Source organism: Myotis brandtii, unplaced genomic scaffold, assembly GCF_000412655.1.
Source record: "Myotis brandtii unplaced genomic scaffold, ASM41265v1 scaffold463, whole genome shotgun sequence".
Classification (NCBI taxonomy): Eukaryota; Metazoa; Chordata; class Mammalia; order Chiroptera; family Vespertilionidae; genus Myotis; species Myotis brandtii.
Genome location: NW_005367694.1, coordinates 1,315,538 through 1,339,372, shown reverse-complemented (window position 1 = coordinate 1,339,372; position 23,835 = coordinate 1,315,538). Strand labels below are relative to the sequence as shown.

The window sequence follows — 23,835 nt, the reverse complement described above, 5'->3', positions numbered from 1 at the left end:
ATATATATATATGTATTTGTTTTTGTTAATCCTCACTTGAAGATATTTTTCCATTGATTTTTAGGGAGAGTAGAAGAGAGAGGAAAAGACAAAGAGAAACATCGATGTGAGAGAAGCACATCGATTGGTTGCTTCCTGCACGAGCTCCGAACAGGGCCTGGGTGGGGAGGAGCCTGCAACCAAAATAAATATCAAAAATATTTCTTTGTTTTACTATGGTTGCAAATATCAAAAAATTTCTATATGTGACACGGCACCAGAGTTAAGTTAGGGTTTTTTAAAATGCTGACACGCCGAGCTCAAAAGGTTCGCCATCACTGACTAGCCAGTGGTCGGCAAACTGTGGCTCGCAAGCCACATGCAGCTCTTTGGCCCCTTGAGTGTGGCTCTTCCACAAAATACCATGTGCGGGCGTGCACGTACAGTGCGTTTGAAACTTCGTGGCCCATGCGCAGAAGTCGGTATTTTGTGGAAGAGCCACACTCAAGGGGCCAAAGAGCTGCATGTGGCTTGCGAGCCGCAGTTTGCCAACCACTGGGCTAGGGCAAGGCTCTACTTTTGTATCCTCATAGGAGGTGGTTGAATATCATGATGAGCAGCCTGGCTTTTGAGACTCCAGAGCAGTTCAGTGACTCACCCAGCATCACAGCTCATGCCCTGTGCCCTCTTCCCATCACCTTCAACTCCAGGCACAAGGACATGGAGGAGGCCCCACCAGGGACTGTGAACAGTGTGACTTCCCATAGGGGCACAGCGGACAGGCTTCATCAGCCAGCAGATGAGATGGCACATTTTCCTCCCAAACCACAGACTTCAGAACAGGGGGTGGGGAGAAGGCAGAGAGAATGAATGTTTAGTTCCATTAAACAGTTCATACAAATAGGCCTTATTTTTTCATTTACTTTTCTAAATTATTATTTTAATTGTGATCGTGTACACATAAAATTCACCGCTTTAACCCTTTTAAAAATCAGTAGCATTAAGTGCATTCACATGGTTGTGCAACCATCACCACCATCCTCTCCAGATCTCTTCATCTTGCAAAACTGAAACTGTGCTCATGAAACAACAACTCCCCATTTCTCCCTCCCCCCAGCTTCTGGTAGCTACTGTTCTACTTTCTACATCTATGAATTTGCCTATTTTAGGTACTTCCTGTAAGTAGACTCATATAATATTTGTTCTTTTGTGACTGGCTTCTTTCACTTAGCATAATGTCTTTAAGGTTCATCCATGTGTCACAATTTTCTTCCTGTTTTTTAAATCCTCACCGGATGACATGCTGAGAGAGAGAGAGAGAGAGAAACATGGATGTGAGATTGGTTGCCTCCCATATGTGCCCTGACCTGGGCCGGGTGCAAGCCTGCAACCAAGGGACATGCCTTTGACCGGAATCAAACCCGAGACCCTTCAGTCCACGGGCCGATGCTCTATCCACTGAGCCAAAGGAGCCCTGGCACTTTTCTTGGAGAAGGGTGCTTTCGCTTCTTTACTGCCAGCCAAACACTCCCAACAGGCAACACCTCCTCTCGTTAGGGCCCCGGGAGTAACCAAACCAGAGAACATTGCTTTCTGGGGTGGACAGCTCATCCTCTTGAGGGAAACTGCATCAGTGACATCTTTTCTTCCAGGGAAGCCTGGGACCAGGCAAGATGGTGGTTGACCTGACCGACCCCAACCGGCCGCGCTTCACTCTGCAGGAGCTGAGGGACGTGCTGCAGGAGCGCAACAAGCTCAAGGCGCAGCTGCTGCTGGCGCAGGAGGAGCTGCAGTGCTACAAGAGGTGGGCTCTGCCGCCCGCGAGGGCGCCTTTATACATCCCGTATTGGCTCCCATGTCCATTCAACCAACTTATCCGAGCCCCATGATGCCCGGCGGTGGGGGTGTAGCCGTGACCCAGACGGAGTAAGTGCATGCTCATCTAGGGAGACAGGTAGGCAGCAACGAAGTCTGAAGTAAGCACTCAGGGTCATGGTATCAGTGCTCTAAAGAAGATAAAAGCAGGGGGTGTGACCGAGACCCAAGTGCTAAGGGAGTTTGCGGGGAGGGACTTGTTTTATTTATTTATTTATGTATTTATTTATGTGTTTATTATTTTTAAAATATTTTTTTATTGATTTGAGAGGAAGGAAGAGGGAGAGAGATAGAAACATTAATGATGAGAGAGAATCATTGACTGGCTGCCTCCTGCATGTCCCACACTGGGGTTCAAGCCCACAACCCAGGCATGTGTGCCCTGACCTGGAAGAGAACCGTGGCCTCCTGGTTCATAGGTCAATACTCAACCACAGTGTCACACAGGCAGGGCAGGGAGGAACTTGTTTCAAATTGAGTAGTTAGGGACAACCCCTCTCAGGTGAAGGACAGGAAGCAGACAACCATGTATAGATTCGGTAGGACCAGAATGGAGCAAGAAGTTCAGAGAAGTTCAAAGACAAGAAGTGGGAACCAGCATGTCCAGTTAAAGAGACCCAGCAGAGGGGAACCTGAAACGCAGGGGAGGGTGGTCTGGAAGAGACTGGCGAGTGGTGCCTTGTCCACCACAGGCAAGAGCTCTGACTTTATTGTAAGCAGGGAAGGTTTAATCGAGGGAATAACAAGATCCATTTAAAGGATCAATGAGGTGATTTTGATAACTGAACTATTTGGTTATGAGAGGATATCATTGCCCTTTGGAAGTATACACTGAATTACTTTTTTTCTTTTAAACGTATTTTATTGATTTTTTTACAGAGAGGAAGGGAGAGGGATAGAGAATTTAGAAACATCGATGAGAGAGAAACATCAATCAGCTCCCTCCCGCACACCCCCTGCTGGGGATGTGCCTGCAACCAAGAAACATGCCCTTGACTGGAATCAAACCTGGGACCCTTCAGTCCGCAGGCCGACGCTCTATCCACTGAGCCAAACCGGTCAGGGCTACACTGAATTCTTTAGGAATAAAGAAGTAAGATGTCTCCAACTTACTCTCAAGTGGTTCAGAAAGAAAGTAGATGCATGAAGGGTGGGGTAGGTAGGTGGATCGGTGGGTGGTTGGATGGAAAGATAAGATAAAATAAGATTTAAAAAGGTAAGATGGGATAAACATAAATAATTGGGGGATCTGGGATAAAGTATTTGGGAAGCCTTTTTTTTACTAATCTTACAACTTTTCTCTAAGTTTTAAATTATCTAAAAATCTAAAGTTATAAAAGATCACAATAATATGTGAACGGAGGGACTATAGGACAGTGATGGCGAACCTATGACACGCGTGTCAGTGGTGACATGCGAACTCATTAAATATATAAAATAAATATCAAAAATATAAGTCTTTGTTTTACTATGGTTCCAAATATCAAAAAATTTCTATATGTGACACGGCACCAGAGTTAAGTTAGGGTTTTTCAAAATGCTGACACGCCGAGCTCAAAAGGTTCGCCATTACTGCTATAGGACAAGGGAAAGAGGAAATAAGGAAATTGTTGACCTATCAGGGTTGGACTTTGCTATATCCACCTGAGCCTCTGTCCCCCAAAATGTTGTCTTTCATGTTGGTGTTTCTTGAAAAGGGGGCGGTGGCTGTGTGGTTGCATGACTCTCGGAAACACTGAGTTACACAGGTGGGTTTCTTTAGAGGCAGAAGAGGGTAAGAGCAAGCGAATAAAAACGCAGAACCCGCTCATGGTTAGCAGTGCTTGCCACGGGTCAGCGCTCGGCTGAGTGTGTCCCAGGCATCATTTCATCCAGTGCTCACCGCAGGCCTGTGTAGTCAAGTACCTGCTGGAAGCCCACGGCTGCTGGTGGCAACAGTGAGGCGTGTCCTCAGGCAGCCCGAGCTCACAGCCTGCATGTTTCCTGTCAGGCCACCTTTGGACCCTGCACGTTTGGAAGGCAGGGCGGATCCTGATTCCAGACAAAGCCCCGAGTGATGTTATTCTTTCCGTTCTTTCCTCGAGCATCATGAAGACAGCAGTGGCAAAGCAAAAACGTTCTAGGAAGCCAAATCCAAAAGGGCTGAGTTCTGTCAACAGACGTTTCATTGTCTGCCTTCTGCCGAGGTTGGAACCATGTTCATGGAAAGACCTGTCTTTGTCTCATTTGATAAGTATTTCAGACACAGGTAGTTAAAGCCAGGAGCCGCCAGACTGGCAGCTTGTGAGGGAATAAAGCAACACCCTTTGTTTCCAGTGTTGAATTCCCAGCAAACAGCAGGTGTGCCCTTCCCATCTGGTGCAGGCCGAGACAGCAGGGTCGGCTTGGTCTCTCGCGCTCTCTGTCCTGGAGAAACGAGCCTGTCAACTGAGGTGTTCTCTTAGCAGTGGCATCTGGAGGCCTAAGCTCATACTAACGATCATTATATTTTTTAAAATATATTTTTATTGATTTCAGAGAGGAAGGGAGAGGGAGACAGAGATAGAAACATCAATAATGAGAGAGAATCATTGATCAGTTGCGTCCTGCATGCCCCCACTGGGGATGGAGCTCACAACCAGGGCATGTGCCCTGATCGGGAATCAAACCCTGACCTCCTAGTCCGTAGGATGACGCTCAACCACTGAGCCACGCTGGCCAGGCCTAAAGATCATTTTAGATTGAAGGCAGCTATGGTAGGCTATTTCTATAGGTGGCCACAACTGTTGTCCCCATCGCGCATGCTTTTTGCAAGGAGACTTTTCCTCTCCTCTCACCAAGTGGTAGAAACTTCCCTCCCCTTGAATCAGGGTGGCCCAGGACTTGCTCTGGTCAGTGGAACGTGCCATTTGGCTTAAGGATCTAAGAGACCTCCAGGCTTCCATGTTTTATGCTCTTGTAATGCTGCCTTGAGACCGCCATGCTGTGAAGAAGTCAAGGCAGTCACAAGGAGAGGTCACATGAAGGAGAACCAAAGTGCCCCAGCCGACAGCCCCAGCTGTGCCCACCCCCCAGCTCATCCACCAATTCATGCAGCTGCTTGAGAGCCACCAGGCCAACCCTAAGCAGAACAGCCATCCTGAGACTCATAAGCCACCCTGTTGTAAATCTAAGTTTCAGGGCGTCAAATAACAATAGATAGTGGAAAGGGGAAATTTTTAGATGATGCCTCTTATGAAATATTAATATTATAATAAAAATATAATAATATTACAGTAACTAATAAGAATCTACTCTTTGCAACGGAGAGAGAAGGGTGGGTTCTGCTTTCCGAAGTTCATATGTAAAGGGGCGTCTCAGTCAGCTCAGGCTGTCGTAACAAAATATCCTAGACTGGGGGCTTCCGCAATAGAAGTGTCTTATCTCACGGTTCCGGAGGCTACAAGTCCCAGATCCAGGTGCCAGTATGGTTGGTGCTGACATTTCCTGACTCCTAGGCAACTTCCTTCCGGCTGTGTCCTCAGAGAGAGAGAGAGAGAGAGAGAGAGAGAGAGAGAGCGCGTGCACAGCCCTCTGGTGTCTCTTCTCACAATTGATTGGCCCACGTAGCTGGGAAGGATCCTGGAATTGCTCTCAGAAATAAAGAAAAAACTGCAACGAAGGCCTCGGGGTGGGCACCAGGGACTCGGTGCCTCTTTCTTTCCTCTTTGCTTCTCTTTGTTTGTCCTCATTATCTTGCATACGGACAGCCCTTCTCTGAATCCTAGGAAGCATGACTGCTGGCAGAACAGTCTTCTTCCAACTTCTGCCCATCAAGTCCCTCCTGGGATCACCTGACCCCCATAGCTTCTCAGTCACTATCAATCTAGCTCTGTACCATCATCCGACTTACTATATATATTTTTTATTTTATTTATTTTTTTACTGACGATTTCCTTCCCCACTGGAATGTAACTTGCATGAGAGAAGATATTTTCTGTTTTGTTCATTGCTGTGCATTGCACCATGGCACAGTACGTCGCTTAATAAATATTTGTTGAATGAGTGCCATGTATTATTGTCTCACTTAATCCCTCAATCCTTGGAGGTAGGCACTTCTGTTATCCTCATTTTACCATTTAGGAAATCAAGGCCTAAGTTAAAGAATTTACACATGGTCATACTCCTACAAAGCGGAGAAGCTTGAACTGGTAGCCAATGTAATCAGACAAGAGAAGGAAAGAAGAGGTTTCAGCATTGGAAACGTGGAGAGAAGAGTCTCATGTGGAGAGAAAAGTTTCTGACTCCAGAGCTTTCCGTGCTGAAATTATTAATGTTATAATAATGATTAAGATTCTTCACTTTCAGCCCTAACCGGTTTGGCTCAGTGGATAGAGCATTGGCCTGTGGACTGAAAGGTCCCAGGTTCGATTCCGGCCAAGGGCATGTACCTTGGTTGTGGGCACATCCCCAGTAGGGGGTGTGCAGGAGGCAGCTGATTGATGTTTCTCTCTCATCGATGTTTCTAACTCTCTATCCCTCTCCCTTCCTCTCTGTGAAAGATCAATAAAATATATTAAAAAAAAAAAGATTCTTCACTTTCAGGACTGCACAAATAAGAGGTCTGCAATAAAACACCCCATTTGTCTGCCCCCCTTTCTCCAGTGGCCTGATTCCAGCAAGAGAAGGCCCCGAAGGGAGAAGAGGAAAGGACACTATGGTTGCCAGGGCCAGCAACGCCAGCAGAGACAAGGAGGAGAAGACCATCATAAGGAAGTTGTGAGTCACCTTGCTGCCCGCTGCTGCCACTGAATGAGTGGCGGACGGAGTGGGGGCGAAGGGGCGAAGGGAGGCTGGCCGGCTGCCCCGGGTGGGGAGGTGCTAGTCTCCCGGTGGTAGTGCTGTAGCCAATAAGAAAATTCCGTTCCAGCCCTGGCCAGTGTTCTCAGTGGTTAGAGAGTCAGCCTGAGGACCAAAGGAGCTCAGGTTCGATTCCTGGTCAAGGGCAGGTACCTGGGTGCATCCCTGACACTCCTCGGGGTGCCTGTGGGAGGCAACCAATTGATGCTTCTCTCTCTCTCACCTTCCTCTCTCTAAAATCAACAAATGAAATTTAAAAATATATATGAGCCCTCGAAATCTGATGGATATTTTACACTTGCAGCACATTTCAGTAAGATCAGCCGTGCGTCAGGGGCTCTTGGGACGTGTAGCTAGTGGCCACCATATCGGGTATCGGGGCTTTAGCCAGTACACGGTAAGATCCTTTGTCTTTGACGAAGAACTGAGTCCACGTGATTTAAATTTTTTTCAATCATGACAAAATATACATAACATAAAGTTTATGATTTAACTATCTGTACGTGTACACTTTAGTCATAGTGAGTACATTTACATTGTTGTGCAACCATCACCATTACCCATTCCCAGAATTTTTTCATCATCCCATCCTGAAATTCTGGGCTCATTAAACACTAACGTCTCAATTCATCCTTCTTCCAGCCCCTGGCAACCACCATTCTACTTTCTTTTTCTTTTTATTGATTTTGAGAGAGAGAGAGAGGACGGGAGAGGGATAGAGAAATAGAAACATCAATGAGAGAGGAACATCATTGATTGGCTGCCTCCTGCACAGCCTCTACTGGGGCTCGAGCCTCCAACCGGGCATGTGCCCTGACCGTGAATTAACCGGCTACCTCTTGGTTCCTGGGTCGATGCTCAACCACTGAGCCACACTGGCCGGCCATTCTACTTTCTGATCCTATGAATTTAACTAGCCTAGGCACCTCATCTAAGTGGAATCACACAGTATTTGGATTTTTCTCTTTGTTCGGTGGATAGAGCCGATGGGGAGCCATGGGAGGGCTGAAGCTGGGGAAGACAGCTCTACATAGTGACAGGGACCTTTGGTTGCTACGCGTGGATTGTAGGGGGCGACAGGGAGGCTGTTGAAGTCTGGACTGGGGGTGGCGAGGGGGGAGATGAACGTGGTGGGATTAGGGATATATTTGGGGCATGATGACTGATGACTAAGATGTAGCAGATGGGGGTGGGGGGAGGACTTGAGAACAACTCCCAGGTTCCTGGCTCGGATGACTGGGCAGGATTGATGTCACTTCCTGAGAGAGGGCACTGGGGTGGAGGAGGGGAGGATGGCAGAGCACTAGGGCCTGGATCCAAACCAGCTCAGGGCTCACACCAGCCATTGCTGGCAGGGCTGCCAGCAGCACTCAGGGAGTTCTTCTTTGATCAGAAGCAAGAGCCTCGATCCCATCCTGACTTCTCAGCCTCCCACCCCGCTGCAACCCCCAACCCCGGCGATCTTTGCTTCGTTCTCATAACTGGAAATAGCGCCGAGATTGTACTTTCCGATCAACCCCAGACATCATTGTTCCTTTTCCAAACTTTGCAGGAAAACACTGAAAGTTTGGTATTCAGATAGCTTTGTATGATTTATGTCTTATCTAAGAATTCACATGCTAATCTCTATTTTTTTTGTTGTTGTTGCCAAGATCCGTTTTACAGTTGTAGGTAGCATTGAGAAGCTATTGCTTCCTCTGCAATAAAACCACCTAAAATTAAAAAAAAGGTGGCAGAGTCCATCTGTTAGTATAGTGCAGTGGTTAGTGGGCCCTGGGCTCGCAACTTTCTGTGTGACCTCGGACCTGTGACTTGACCTCATAAAGCCTCGGTTTGCTCATCTATAAAATGGGGATGACCTAGCCGGTTTGGCTCAGTGGATAGAGCATTGGCCTGCGGACTGAAGGGTCCCGGGTTCGATTCCAGTCAAGGGCATATGCCCAGGTTGCGGGCTCGATCCCTAATAGGGAACGTGCAGAGGCAGCCCATCAGTGATTCTCATCATTGATGTTTCTATTGCTGTTGTCTCCCTCTCCCTTCTTCTCTGAAATCAATAAAAAGATATTTTAAAATAAATAAATAAACATAACATGGGGATATTGGTTGTGCTCACCTCCTCAAATTGTTGAGTGTGAAATGAGCTTTTGGATGAAAAGCCCCCAGTCGGAGCCTGTTCATCATGAGCCCTGAGTACATGTTTGAGTCCAAGGCCTGCTTCCGGGGGTTCAGCGGCGGGTCCTGTGCCCCTGCCTTGTTTGTCTGTTCCCTCTGACCCCTCTCTCTCCCCACCCAGGTTCTCCTTCCGATCTGGGAAGCAGACATAGATCGGAGGCGGCGGTTCTCAGATTCTAGAAGACAACCCACCAGGAAGACTTCCCAGTCTGCTCAGTGCCACGCTGACCCACTGTACTCGCTCATGTGTTTCCCCTCAGCGCCGTCCGAGGAGCGAGGAGGTGAGGTTCTCTCTCGATCACTGTCTCCCCGGCTGCAGAACTGGACACCCCCGAAGGCTTGGCCAGGGCAGGGCAAGTGGCACCCAGAAATCAAGAAAGCAGAAGGAAAAGAAAAAAAAAAAAGCAGAAGGAAAAGAAAAACCAACAGAAAATAAAAAAACGAAAGCAGAAGCAAAGTGCACGGGGGCCACCACCTGCCCACGTCAGCCGTCGAGGGATCTCGGGGCTCTGCCTCTCTGGCCCCACACTTGACCTTGCTCTTCACCACTTGACCTTGCTCTTCACTGTGTGGCAGCCCTAGCAGCCAGGCACCAGCCCAAAGGGAGAGGGGAGAAAGCCGGAAAGTGTGGTTATCGACCTTCCGGGGACTTCACTGATATTTAGTGACTGTCTGACTTTGCTAACATGACTTTCTTTACGAGGAGATTTTCGTATTAAAGTAAAGGACTTCCCTTCTTTAAGTATTTTAGAGTTGTCTCTCAGCTCGTGTGACCTTTCAGGTCTCGGTTTCCACGTCTGTGAACTATGTGTGTACGGAGAGCTGGCGTATCTTTGGTGCGTTGAGTCTAAGTGATGTGCCATTATTTTGTGTGTCAGTGTGAGAGAAAAAATGTTACAAATTATAACATTAAGACACTGTTGACTTTAAGGCTCATTCTGATTTCAGAGATGTTAAATGTGAACAAGATGTACATTTAGGAATTGACGAAATACAGTAGACAGACAGTGGGTGCCTGCACTTTGCGAAGAAACTGACGAGCCGGGGGAGCCTGTGTCCTCAGTAAAGGCCGCGGCGCTCTGCTGCAGGGACCTTCTTCATTCTGTAACAAGTCGGGGACACGGGGGCTGGTACTCACCCCCCACCCCATTTACAGAACTGGAAACTGAGATTCCGAAAGGCTAAAGTAGGCCACAGGTCACGTAGCTGGGAGGCGGCTGCCCAGGATGTAAATGCCTAAGGCCTGGTTCTTATCCGTGGAGCTGTGCAAGCCCAGTTCTCCAAAAATCACGAACGTTAACCATGAACGCAATTCATGGCAGGCCTTGCCTGTGCCGTTTGAGTACCCCTGCGGGCCGGGTAGTTATTCCCATGGTACCCCTGGGTCCCAGCACTGTGGGGCTAAGGGATTTGTCCAAGATCCCAGCCCTAAAGTGGTGGAAAAGGGGCTTGAGCCCAGGTGCAGACTTCCCAGCCCAGGCCCCAACCCCTTGGCTTCCTGAGAAAAGTCAGCAACGTTTACGAGTCTGGTCGAGAACGCCATCTCAGCACGCTCAGGTCAGGGCCCCAACTCCGTATGACACCGCCACCCTGACTGGGTTCTCCCCTCTTAGTGGTGGGGGGATCCCTGCACCTCGGGGTGAGGGCCAACTTGGGAAACAGATCTGAGTCCTGACTTCAGAACCACCTGGGCCAGACCAAGGGACAGCGAGAGCAGAGGAGAGGGGGGAGGGGCGGCTCCTGGGACTGAGTGGAGTCCAGCCGAGATCCATCCTCCACAAGCCTGACATCCCCAAGCCCCCACTGCACAGCTGACCTCCAAGCCGAGGCTGTAACAGTCCATGGAGTGGACCCCCAGGACACCCTGCAGAGCAGGCAGGCAGGGGCGGTTCCCACTCAGACAAGCTTCCGAGCGAGTGCGGGATCTGTCCAAGGGGACCGGCTGACTACCTCTCCAAGGCGGTGCTGGAAGCGGAGTTCTGCTTGTAAACCAAGGACACTACCCACAGTCCCACTCTGCTACTCGAACCAACAACCCATCGAGGGCTGGCAGGAGGGACTTGCAGCACGAGGCAGGCGCGGCTGGTCCCTGACATCAAACCGAGGATCTCAGAAACGAGTGACAATCACAGGCTCAAGTCTGTGCTCACGGCGAGCCAGGCACCGTCACTGTAAGGGCCCAACATGCACAAACTAATCTCCAGGCTCCCATGACCCTTCTACAAACGAAGCAGCTGCCCCGCAGGGGGACAGGCACTGAAACTGACGCCTGAGGGGGGAGTGACCCTCCCACAAAACCCCGAAAACCCACCCCTCCGCTCCTACCTCCCCTCGTAAGAAACAGACACACAGGTGGCCTCGCCTGGCAATAAATATTTTAATTTTTGTTTCATTTTTATGATGACAAATAATTTTCAAGTTTATTTCCTTTTGTTTTTTAAATACAAAGCTAAACCACAAACAGGTACAACCGAGACATTTTACTTCACATTGACACGCTCCGTCGGATCCTCCTCCAATTGGCTGACCACTGACCAGGCAAGTGTGGGGCGGGGGGAAGACTTTCCTAGGTAGCACCGTCGTGAGGCTGGGGTGCGCGGGGTGGGGGCTGGGGGGCACCAAGGTTGAGGACAGGCTCTCACACCTGTCTCCATTCACATTTACCTGGGACCAGGGGGTCCGGAGACCCCAGGTGGTGGTTCCAGAGCCGGGCCCCCTGGACCGCAGGTGGAGAGAGTGAGAATCAGTCCCCCTTCGGGAGGGAGGGGGCAGCTACCTACACCTCCTGCCGTCACAATCATCACAGTCGAGGTGAAAACTGTACCCTTAGCCTTGATCCCTGGGTGCTGCACCTGCCCCCTCCCCTTGGGGTGGGGCCTGCACTCCAGGGCTCGTGGGCTCACCCTTGGTTCGCGGCTGCGCGGTCTGCGTGTCGCAGGAAGAACACCAGGTGGTCTGACAAACAGCATGACAGCAGGTCTGGACCTTTCAACCCAGCAGAATCGGGTCAGGGTGGGGGTGAGGGTGGCTATTTGGTGGGGGGAGGATTGGATAAGTAATTTCTGGTCCCACTACAAAACTTTATTTTTTATTAGAATAGAGTACCATCTCAAATCTCTTCTATAAAAAACAAACAAAAAAACCAAACCCAAAGTAAAAGGAAAAAAAAAAAGAAAAAGAAAAAAACGCAGCCACTCCACTCACTTTATGACCTATGTACATGTAAGTTGTTTTCTGTGGTTTTTCTCTCTCTTTTTTTTTTGCCTTTTGTGTTTTTTTGATTTTTATTATTTTTTTAAAATAAATTCAGTGTTCACATTTCTATAAAGAATTGCCCCAGTTTCGGGAAGCGCTGCCCTGGCGGGCCAGCTGAGCAATGCTTTTCCCTGCCCGCTTCTGCTGATTCCCCGCCCTGACGCTGCGAGGCGCCCGGACGCCCGTGGAAGAGGAAACCTCGGCCTGGCCCCTGCCCACGGGCCACCGGGTCAGCAAGCTTTCAAGAAAGCAGAGGGGAAGACGAACTTACTGCGAAACCCTTTAAAAAAGATTCATACACTTCCGTGTGCGCCTGTCCAGACGGCAGGAAAACAAGAGCTTGGGAACATCCCGTGGGGGCCGTCGGGAGGCGGCAGGCGTCTTCTTGGCCGCCCCGTGCTGCTCGTACATCGGGGTGCGCGCTCGGATGTCGGGGTGCGGGGAAGAGTCCGGGCTCCGCAGCCCCCCACTTCCTGGTTCGTGTTCGAAGACTCTCTCCTCTGAAACCTGCGCCGAGCCTGACTGCATGCACGCGAGCGAGCGCGGGAAGCACAAACGTTCGGCTTGTATGCAAAAAAGGTACAAAAACAACTAGAATATAAAAGTTTTGGTAATATAAGGCCATCTGTTCAAGTCCACTGTGGAAACCTGTAACAGATATTTAAATACTACAGTGAAAAGGCATCTTAATATACTTTTTAAAAACATCTGAAGTAATCTGCTAATATTAAGTGTGTGTGTAAAAAAAAAAAAAATCAATTCCCTTTGAGGGCACTTTGTCCACTGAAGGGGGGAGGCGGGCGGTTAATGCTTCAGCCAGGGGTAGGCCTCGATGGAGGCCCTGCTGCGGTCCCCATAGTCGTACAGGAGCTCCTCCCCCGCCTCGATGTCGCGGGAGGCGATGAGGATGAGGTGAGGCACGCCGTCGATGTCGTGCAGTTTGGTTTGGCAGTTCCCACATTTACTGTGATTGATCAGTCTTCCCAGGCGATTTGTCTCTCTAGTTGCATCCACGCTGGCGGGGAGGGAGGGCAACAGAGGATGATTAGGTTGATAAAGAGGCTTTTGAACCCAGCCAGAGTCACACGCGCTCTCAACTCTGGTAGGATGTCAATTTATGGCCATGCCTTTTGGGAAAACAATTCAACTAAAAAAAAAAATCTTAAGAGCCTAGAGAGGCACCGGGTGGGGTGTCCCAGGCAGGGGGTGGGAGGAGACGGGAACGCAAAGGGCTCTTTGTGGAGGCTCGGGAGGCAACTGTAGAGCTCGGCACAATCAAGAAATGAATACGTCAATGGTGCTGGGAATGACGGAGGCCGTGCGTGGGGGTGTGGGGGTGTGGGGGCGTAGGGTGGGCAGGGAGTATAGGAACTCTCTGTACCTTCCACTCAGTTTTGCTGGTACCTAAACCTGCTCTAAAAAACAGTCTATTAAGAAACAACCCACAACAAAAAGCAATCCAGTACACGGGCCATCTGGAGAACGGAGCAGCCAGCAATTTCCAGAGCTGCCCTGGCCAAATGCCCTGAGAGGAGGAGGCAGGTGAGCCTCGGAGCAGTGTTCACGTGGCCAGTCCACGTCTGCACCCAGAGTTGGAAGATGGGAAGGGGGTGGGGGAGAGCGGCTTCAGAGCTTTGAGAAAAGGCAGCAAGAACTCAACAGGAAGCCAGAGCCACAGAATCGGGTGTTCCTGGCCTTGGCCGCGCGGCCCGTCCTCTCTGCCACGCGCAGCACTTGTGGACTTACCAGTAGGTTTTGCTCAAATACTGGAAATAGTACATGTAGCAGCCGGTGGAGGGGTCTTGCGCATACAGAGCCTCCCGCTTCTTGGCGTCGGTGATCTCGATGAGGTCCCCGTGGTATTCCACCACAAAATCGCCCCGGGAGAACTGCTTGGTGGCGATCACGCCCCTGCCTTTGCCATCGATGAGGTCAATCTGTTGGGAGGTGATGAAAGAGAGGGTGAGTTCGTAACAGCCAGAGATGCCACGGTGCGAGGCCGGCTCAGGAGGCCTGGGGGTTGTACCTTCATTTGAACAGCTTTCTTGAGGTGTGCCTCGGAGTTCAGTTCAATGTATATTAAAATGTACACCGGGGTGCAACTATCACCACCACGACTCACCCAGGAGGTTCCCTTGTGCCCATTTGCAAAGCCGTGTCACATGTCTCCTGAGAAATCTGCTAGGTGGGTGTTGCCCCATTTTGCGGGTGAGAAAACTGAGGCTCAGGGGGCAGACCCACGTCCGAGGCCATGTGGCTAGGAAGTGGTGTAGCACGGACTCATATCCACGCAGCTGGCCCCTTTGGGGGAGCAGGAGGACCCAGGATTCTGAGTCTCTCCTGCAGGGCCCCAGACTTCAGTCCCAATCTTCCTAGATGGTGGGTGGAGACTACAGCTTTCTGACCCTGAATCCCAGCCCAGACCCGTCTGGCTACCAGAGTTCCTCTCCTCTCATCCACCCAAATGTGTTTGAAATTTACCAGGAGAAAAGCAAGTTTCTTGGGCATTGCCACTTCCCAGGAAAACAGAGTTAAGGAAAAATGTATTCGTTTCTCCTTTTAAAAGTTTCCCCAGACATGGTGCTAAATGGAGGAAGCCAGACACAGCAGCTCCCTATTCTTCGATCCCGTCTGTAGGACTGTCAGGCACAGGCAGGTCCAGAGACAGAAAGCTGACTGGTGGGTGCCAGGGGCTGGGGCGCACCTGCTAATGGGGATGGGGTTTCTGGTTCCGTTTGAGAAGATAAAAAGGTTCTGAAGTGGACGGGTGATCAGTGCACAACACTGTCAGTGCACTCAATGCCACTTAATGGTGCACTTTGAAATGGCTAAAATCCTACATTTTATGTTATACGTGTTTCACCATAATTTTAAAAACGTTTCCTTGGGCTAACATTTCACAGAGTCCGCTATGTTTCCGCGTGAGTCGCACCCTTGACAACGGTTTTGGCATTTGGCCCCTCGACCAACGAACAGTGCCACCAGTCAGTAACCACGAAAGGACTGAATCAGTGAGGTGTCACTCTGACCGTAGCCCACAGCCGCCCCCTTACCTTCATGCCTTCTTCCTTCCCACTTTCGATCAATTCGTCTAGTCTTCTCCTTTCTTCAAACTGGGAAGAAAACACGGGGCGCGTCAGCCTTCCTCCCAGGCCACTCTGGACCCAGCGGGGCCACACCACAAGGTCACCCACAGTCGGCCTCCATGACATCGGTCCCCGGGGATGCCCAAGCCCCCCAGCACCCCCATCCTTTCCTCATTGCCCATCTGGTGTGGACAGTTTGCCACCTGGGGCTCCACTGGACCAGGAGGGACACAGAAAAGGCCCAAGGCAGAATCGGGGTGTGGCTGTGTTCTGTTTGGGCCATGCAGTGTTTTGAAAAATATTTAGATCGCTGACATCCAAAATCAGGACTCTGACTTGATACAAAGTCAGCTGGGGCTGACGGGAGGCTGTGCCCATCGGACGGGGCGTGGGTGAGAAAGGCCTCCCACCCCAAAGTCCACGCCCTGAACGGAGGAGCTGGAGAGGAGAGGGTGTGCTCGGGCTCACCTGTCCCCAGGGCCGCCCCCTCCTGGTCCCACTGTCTGTCCGTGCGCAAGACGCTGCAGGGACCTGTCAGAGCCAGACCAGCAGCCCCAGCCCACCACACGGGACAGCACCCACTGAAGCTGTGCCGGCAGCGGAGCAGCCACCTGCAGCGGAGCTCAGCCCCTCCCTGCACACAGGGCCCACCGGGGACAGTGCCTCGGCCAGCGGAACCTGCCTGCAGCCCACGCGGGACCTTCCCAGTCACTCAGTCCACACGGATTTACTGATCATCTGTTGTGTGCTGGAGACACCGTGGTGAGCAAGACCAGGTGTCTGCACCTTAGGAGGGATTTCTGGGGGCTCAGAAGACCCCCTCCCCCACGTGCACACCCAGGACAGCCCGGAACCCAGCTCCTCTCCATTTCCACCGCTGCCTAGCGGTCAAGCCACATGGCGCTCACCCAGCCCCGCTGCAGCCGCCTTGCTGGCCTCCCTGGTCTCCTGCTTCTGCCCTGGCCCCTGCCCCTCTCCACGGGGCATCCACAGGGGTGTGTTAGAAATGCTAACTGGGACCGCCTTAAAGCTTAAAGCCTTCAGGAAAAGTTTTAAATAGTAGTGTACCAAGTACAATACAGTTGTTCGTATGGAAAATTACACAATAGGTAACGAATAACCGTAGACTGCTTTTAGCCACCCCTGTAGTAATGCACCCACAGCAATGTCCTTGGTGTGACAAATGTACCGGGAGGAAGGGGTCTATGGAAGCCCTCTGTCCTATCTTTGTCACTCCTCTGTAAACCTCAAATCATCCCCAAACAAAGAAACAAAAGCCTTTCAGTAGCTTCCCACGGCTACCGGGATAAAACCCATTTTTCCGATGGCCCGTGAGGTTCTGCAGGTCCCGGCCTCTCGAGCCCACGGGCCGTCCTCGCCTGGCTCCACACTCTGGCCATGGCGGCTGGCTCTTCCAGAAGCTCGGGCTTGTTCCTGCCTCAGGACCTTTGCACTTGCTGATCCCCCCAGCCTGGAGTACCCTCTTCCCAGTCCATTCACCTGGCTGGCTTCCTCCCTTCCTCCCGGGATCTGCTCACAAGGCACCTCCTCGGAGAAACTTCCCTGACTACTGTGGCCAGCGGAGCCTTGGCCTGGCTGCACTATCAAACTACTCCGTTTATTCATGTACATGTGCTGGCCAAAGTCATCTTGCTTTTTGGTTATGTTTTCATAAGCTCCGTGAGTACTGGGCCGGTTAACTGTGGGCTCTCCTGGCCCAGAACAGTGCCTGGCACATTAGTAAGCCCTCAAAGCGACGTGGGCTCTCCTGGCCCAGAACAGTGCCTGGCACATTAATAAGCCCTCAAAGCGACAACACACACACACACACACACCACGCGGTCCACACACACACACACACACACACACACACACACCACTCGGAATCATTAGTTAATAAGCACGCAGCCCGGGGAGGAGAAAGGCCATCTGTTCAAGTCCACTGTGGAAACCTGTAACAGATATTTAAATACTACAGTGAAAAGGCATCTTAATATACTTTTTAAAAACATCTGAAGTAATCTGCTAATATTAAGTGTGTGTGTAAAAAAAAAAAAAATCAATTCCCTTTGAGGGCACTTTGTCCACTGAAGGGGGGAGGCGGGCGGTTAATGCTTCAGCCAGGGGTAGGCCTCGATGGAGGCCCTGCTGCGGTCCCCATAGTCGTACAGGAGCTCCTCCCCCGCCTCGATGTCGCGGGAGGCGATGAGGATGAGGTGAGGCACGCCGTCGATGTCGTGCAGTTTGGTTTGGCAGTTCCCACATTTACTGTGATTGATCAGTCTTCCCAGGCGATTTGTCTCTCTAGTTGCATCCACGCTGGCGGGGAGGGAGGGCAACAGAGGATGATTAGGTTGATAAAGAGGCTTTTGAACCCAGCCAGAGTCACACGCGCTCTCAACTCTGGTAGGATGTCAATTTATGGCCATGCCTTTTGGGAAAACAATTCAACTAAAAAAAAAAATCTTAAGAGCCTAGAGAGGCACCGGGTGGGGTGTCCCAGGCAGGGGGTGGGAGGAGACGGGAACGCAAAGGGCTCTTTGTGGAGGCTCGGGAGGCAACTGTAGAGCTCGGCACAATCAAGAAATGAATACGTCAATGGTGCTGGGAATGACGGAGGCCGTGCGTGGGGGTGTGGGGGTGTGGGGGCGTAGGGTGGGCAGGGAGTATAGGAACTCTCTGTACCTTCCACTCAGTTTTGCTGGTACCTAAACCTGCTCTAAAAAACAGTCTATTAAGAAACAACCCACAACAAAAAGCAATCCAGTACACGGGCCATCTGGAGAAGGGAGCAGCCAGCAATTTCCAGAGCTGCCCTGGCCAAATGCCCTGAGAGGAGGAGGCAGGTGAGCCTCGGAGCAGTGTTCACGTGGCCAGTCCACGTCTGCACCCAGAGTTGGAAGATGGGAAGGGGGTGGGGGAGAGCGGCTTCAGAGCTTTGAGAAAAGGCAGCAAGAACTCAACAGGAAGCCAGAGCCACAGAATCGGGTGTTCCTGGCCTTGGCCGCGCGGCCCGTCCTCTCTGCCACGCGCAGCACTTGTGGACTTACCAGTAGGTTTTGCTCAAATACTGGAAATAGTACATGTAGCAGCCGGTGGAGGGGTCTTGCGCATACAGAGCCTCCCGCTTCTTGGCGTCGGTGATCTCGATGAGGTCCCCGTGGTATTCCACCACAAAATCGCCCCGGGAGAACTGCTTGGTGGCGATCACGCCCCTGCCTTTGCCATCGATGAGGTCAATCTGTTGGGAGGTGATGAAAGAGAGGGTGAGTTCGTAACAGCCAGAGATGCCACGGTGCGAGGCCGGCTCAGGAGGCCTGGGGGTTGTACCTTCATGTGAACAGCTTTCTTGAGGTATGCCTCGGAGTTCAGTTCAATGTATATTAAAATGTACACCGGGGTGCAACCATCACCACGACCCATCACCCAGGAGGTTCCCTTGTGCCCATTTGCAAAGCCGTGTCACATGTCTCCTGAGAAATCTGCTAGGTGGGTGTTGCCCCATTTTGCGGGTGAGAAAACTGAGGCTCAGGGGGCAGACCCACGTCCGAGGCCATGTGGCTAGGAAGTGGTGTAGCACGGACTCATATCCACGCAGCTGGCCCCTTTGGGGGAGCAGGAGGACCCAGGATTCTGAGTCTCTCCTGCAGGGCCCCAGACTTCAGTCCCAATCTTCCTAGATGGTGGGTGGAGACTACAGCTTTCTGACCCTGAATCCCAGCCCAGACCCGTCTGGCTACCAGAGTTCCTCTCCTCTCATCCACCCAAATGTGTTTGAAATTTACCAGGAGAAAAGCAAGTTTCTTGGGCATTGCCACTTCCCAGGAAAACAGAGTTAAGGAAAAATGTATTCGTTTCTCCTTTTAAAAGTTTCCCCAGACATGGTGCTAAATGGAGGAAGCCAGACACAGCAGCTCCCTATTCTTCGATCCCGTCTGTAGGACTGTCAGGCACAGGCAGGTCCAGAGACAGAAAGCTGACTGGTGGGTGCCAGGGGCTGGGGCGCACCTGCTAATGGGGATGGGGTTTCTGGTTCCGTTTGAGAAGATAAAAAGGTTCTGAAGTGGACGGGTGATCAGTGCACAACACTGTCAGTGCACTCAATGCCACTTAATGGTGCACTTTGAAATGGCTAAAATCCTACATTTTATGTTATACGTGTTTCACCATAATTTTAAAAACGTTTCCTTGGGCTAACATTTCACAGAGTCCGCTATGTTTCCGCGTGAGTCGCACCCTTGACAACGGTTTTGGCATTTGGCCCCTCGACCAACGAACAGTGCCACCAGTCAGTAACCACGAAAGGACTGAATCAGTGAGGTGTCACTCTGACCGTAGCCCACAGCCGCCCCCTTACCTTCATGCCTTCTTCCTTCCCACTTTCGATCAATTCGTCTAGTCTTCTCCTTTCTTCAAACTGGGAAGAAAACACGGGGCGCGTCAGCCTTCCTCCCAGGCCACTCTGGACCCAGCGGGGCCACACCACAAGGTCACCCACAGTCGGCCTCCATGACATCGGTCCCCGGGGATGCCCAAGCCCCCCAGCACCCCCATCCTTTCCTCATTGCCCATCTGGTGTGGACAGTTTGCCACCTGGGGCTCCACTGGACCAGGAGGGACACAGAAAAGGCCCAAGGCAGAATCGGGGTGTGGCTGTGTTCTGTTTGGGCCATGCAGTGTTTTGAAAAATATTTAGATCGCTGACATCCAAAATCAGGACTCTGACTTGATACAAAGTCAGCTGGGGCTGACGGGAGGCTGTGCCCATCGGACGGGGCGTGGGTGAGAAAGGCCTCCCACCCCAAAGTCCACGCCCTGAACGGAGGAGCTGGAGAGGAGAGGGTGTGCTCGGGCTCACCTGTCCCCAGGGCCGCCCCCTCCTGGTCCCACTGTCTGTCCGTGCGCAAGACGCTGCAGGGACCTGTCAGAGCCAGACCAGCAGCCCCAGCCCACCACACGGGACAGCACCCACTGAAGCTGTGCCGGCAGCGGAGCAGCCACCTGCAGCGGAGCTCAGCCCCTCCCTGCACACAGGGCCCACCGGGGACAGTGCCTCGGCCAGCGGAACCTGCCTGCAGCCCACGCGGGACCTTCCCAGTCACTCAGTCCACACGGATTTACTGATCATCTGTTGTGTGCTGGAGACACCGTGGTGAGCAAGACCAGGTGTCTGCACCTTAGGAGGGATTTCTGGGGGCTCAGAAGACCCCCTCCCCCACGTGCACACCCAGGACAGCCCGGAACCCAGCTCCTCTCCATTCCCACCGCTGCCTAGCGGTCAAGCCACATGGCGCTCACCCAGCCCCGCTGCAGCCGCCTTGCTGGCCTCCCTGGTCTCCTGCTTCTGCCCTGGCCCCTGCCCCTCTCCACGGGGCATCCACAGGGGTGTGTTAGAAATGCTAACTGGGACCGCCTTAAAGCTTAAAGCCTTCAGGAAAAGTTTTAAATAGTAGTGTACCAAGTACAATACAGTTGTTCGTATGGAAAATTACACAACAGGTAACGAATAACCGTAGATTGTCTTTAGCCACCCCTGTAGTAATGCACCCACAGCAATGTCCTTGGTGTGACAAATGTACCGGGAGGAAGGGGTCTATGGAAGCCCTCTGTCCTATCTTTGTCACTCCTCTGTAAACCTCAAATCATCCCCAAACAAAGAAACAAAAGCCTTTCAGTAGCTTCCCACGGCTACCGGGATAAAACCCATTTTTCCGATGGCCCGTGAGGTTCTGCAGGTCCCGGCCTCTCGAGCCCACGGGCCGTCCTCGCCTGGCTCCACACTCTGGCCATGGCGGCTGGCTCTTCCAGAAGCTCGGGCTTGTTCCTGCCTCAGGACCTTTGCACTTGCTGATCCCCCCAGCCTGGAGTACCCTCTTCCCAGTCCATTCACCTGGCTGGCTTCCTCCCTTCCTCCCGGGATCTGCTCACAAGGCACCTCCTCGGAGAAACTTCCCTGACTACTGTGGCCAGCGGAGCCTTGGCCTGGCTGCACTATCAAACTACTCCGTTTATTCATGTACATGTGCTGGCCAAAGTCATCTTGCTTTTTGGTTATGTTTTCATAAGCTCCGTGAGTACTGGGCCGGTTAACTGTGGGCTCTCCTGGCCCAGAACAGTGCCTGGCACATTAATAAGCCCTCAAAGCGACAACACACACACACACACACACCACGCGGTCCAGCGGGCTGAGTCAGTGGGAGTGTTCGCAGGAACACGGGCAGGTGACTGGGGATTTTCCTGCCGTGGGGGAACATGGCACCAGGGAGACGAGCTGAGGAAAACTGGGACCAGCTCGATGCCCCGAAGGCAGAGCCAAGGGGACTGAGTTTCATTCTGAAGGCCGCCGGTTTGGGGCACACAAACCACCAGGTCGAGGCTTCCTGGGCCCACAGGGGTCCCAGGCAGACTGAATAGGAGGAGCCATCCCTGAACTGGAGTCAGCAAGCTACGTGTGCACAGCAGGCCCAGGGCTGGGCTGGGCATGAAGCCAGGGAGGGCACTGCCAACCAGCGCAGTCCCTGCCCCTGTGCTGGCCGTCACCCCACCCACAGCCAGGCCAACCAGCCACAGCGAAGCCATGAGCGGTTCGGGGCATGTCTCGAAGGCCCAGTTCCCACCCTCCTGCCCTGGACTCTGGACTGGCCCTGCCCACGCTGTCTTCAGACTCAATGACGTGGCTGCCAGGCTTTTAGTTTGTTTCACTCCTGGCTCCCCACACCCCTCTCTTATGGCTCACCCACCTGGGCCCCGGGTTCTGCTGCCCAGAAGGGCAGGCAGGGCAAGACACCACCCTGGCCCACCGCCCGGCCAGCCACCACCTGGCCTTGGTGTTCACTCAGCAGCGCCAATGCAAACATGAGGGACACCGCGTGGCTCTCGGTCCGGTGACCGAGCAGATCTACCCGCTGCGGGCCAAGCTCCGGGGAAGCCAGCGTCCGTTCCCCTCCGCACGCCTGGTGCCCGGCTCAGCAGACAGGCATCACAGCCCGGCCCATTGCAGCCTTCACTCCCCCAGATAGACAAGCCCCTGTTTTTATTAAGGCCAACTTGGCTGCCCCACCCTGCAGCCCGCGGCCTCCCTGTGTGGGCACACTGCAGCTCCGACCGCACGGGGAGGCGGGGAGGCGTCTGCGAGCTGGGCCTGGCACCGCCTTGCCCTCTGCAATGCCGTCTTTCAGTGACCCAGCACGGCCTCTCGCTGCAGGCGAACGTCTTACAACAGCCCCTTCTTGGCGGAAAGACACTGCCTTTCTCGGGAAACCAAGCCAAAGCTTCTCTCCGGGGGGGAAAATGGACCCCCCATTTTGTTTTTCTTTTAAATGAAGCCTCATCAATTCAAAGAAAAAAAGAGAGAGAGCAAAAATACTAATGACTTCCTCTGTACCTAGAGACTGAACATGAAAAATGCTGGAGGGACTATGGCAGCCGGGGGGCCCCCCCACCGCTCAGTGGGGTGGCAATCCTGGGCACAGGCCCTCTTCCCTCGGCTGCTTTGGGGTGAGAGAGCAGGGGGGCTGCCGCTCCCAGTTTTCCTCAGCTCAGGGGCCCCTGAGTGGAGGGTGAGGGAGGCAGCCAGTGGGCTGCAGGGCCAGAGCACGCCCGGCTTTCCTTCTCAGAAAGGCAGTAACCACACCCACTGCATCAAATATTGACCCACTAGACGGCCGCACAGCTCAGCATCTGCCAACTCAGCGGGCGGAGGCCCCAGCCCAGCTGGCCATCCTGCCGGTTTTCACAGGGACTTAGGGGCCATGGCTGGGTGGCAAAGAGCAGAGAGGAGCCTTGGGAAGCGACAAGGCCGGGGAAGCACAGCGCCTACTGTGTGCCAGGCCTGGTTCTAACTGTTCTGTGTGTGTGAAGGTGATTAACCCTCCCAGCCACCCCCGAAGATGCTCCATTGCCCCATTTTACAGACAGGGCAGCCGAGGCACAGAGCGGTTAACTTCCTGTCCGGAGGTGGTACACCCAGTAAGTGGCTCCCAAGCCATCGCTGTTGACCACCTCGAGACACGACATGGGACCTTCTGGGCAGCAGACAGACCAGCCTCTGAATGCGCGCACGGCCTTCCCCAGGGTGCCAGGCTCCAATGGCCCTGCCAGCAAGCCCTGGAAAAGCCGCCGTCAGGGTCACGCCTGACTTTCCCTGCCCACGTGCCACAGGCTCCGAGGCCCCTTCCCAGAGGCATCTCAACCGAGCCCTATGGTGACCGAGCGTAACGATGATCCCCACTAGGCGAAGAGATGCTGGAGGAAACCGAGGCCACAGAGGCAGAGACTTGCCCCAGGAGACACACAGAAAGCTCGGGTCCACATGCTGAGCACTGCCCCCCCCCCCCCCCCCCCCCCCCCCAAGAGCTGGAATTAAAACCACGGGACTCTACCTGCAGCTCGGCCTTGCTCTTCCTGGAGCTTCTTCGCACAGGGTAGAAATCTGTGAGTTTGCGATTCTGTTGCGTTTTTCCTTGAGCTCTGGGGGGAAGGGGAAGAAGAGAAAACCATGCTGGCACCCAGGGGGGCACACAGCTCCTGAGGGGCAGCTCCCTGGAAACCAGGTCGCTTAAACACCTGTGTGCACCGCAGCCTGTGGTTATAGGCTCACCTGCCCGTGGGGGCCTCAGAGAGAGTATCAGAAGCAGGCTGTTCTCTGCGG

The 23,835-nt window shown here is 52.7% G+C and overlaps 3 protein-coding genes across 4 annotated transcripts in view; 1 reads left to right on the top strand and 2 right to left on the bottom strand.

Moving 5' to 3' along the window:
* RILPL2 (Rab interacting lysosomal protein-like 2) overlaps positions 1 to 9,754 on the top strand; it is a 12,121-nt gene extending 2,367 nt beyond the window's left edge. Inside the window, exons 2-4 of the mRNA XM_005875483.2 lie at positions 1,632 to 1,783; positions 6,478 to 6,591; positions 8,966 to 9,754. Of these exons, the coding sequence (XP_005875545.1) occupies positions 1,632 to 1,783; positions 6,478 to 6,591; positions 8,966 to 8,996 (297 nt within the window). The 3' untranslated portion in view covers positions 8,997 to 9,754. The remainder of the gene's footprint in view (positions 1 to 1,631; positions 1,784 to 6,477; positions 6,592 to 8,965) is intronic.
* Positions 9,755 to 12,366: 2,612 nt separating this feature from the next.
* On the bottom strand, positions 12,367 to 15,732 carry LOC102240957 (N-lysine methyltransferase SETD8). The gene is made up of 3 exons (XM_005875482.2): positions 15,153 to 15,732; positions 13,846 to 14,036; positions 12,367 to 13,114 (listed from the first exon to the last, which is right to left on the bottom strand). The coding sequence occupies exons 1-3, from the start codon at positions 15,309 to 15,311 to the stop codon at positions 12,904 to 12,906; spliced, it is 561 nt and encodes a 186-aa protein (XP_005875544.1). The 5' UTR covers positions 15,312 to 15,732; the 3' UTR covers positions 12,367 to 12,903.
* Positions 15,733 to 17,114: 1,382 nt separating this feature from the next.
* Positions 17,115 to 23,835, bottom strand: part of LOC102242179 (N-lysine methyltransferase SETD8) — an 11,520-nt gene continuing 4,799 nt past the window's right edge. For both annotated transcript variants that reach the window (XM_014547089.1, XM_014547090.1), the window contains exons 4-7: positions 23,567 to 23,654; positions 19,543 to 19,602; positions 18,236 to 18,426; positions 17,115 to 17,504 (exon numbers count right to left, since the gene is read on the bottom strand). In XM_014547089.1, coding sequence (XP_014402575.1) covers positions 17,294 to 17,504; positions 18,236 to 18,426; positions 19,543 to 19,602; positions 23,567 to 23,654 — 550 coding nt within the window. In that variant the 3' untranslated portion in view covers positions 17,115 to 17,293. The remainder of the gene's footprint in view (positions 17,505 to 18,235; positions 18,427 to 19,542; positions 19,603 to 23,566; positions 23,655 to 23,835) is intronic.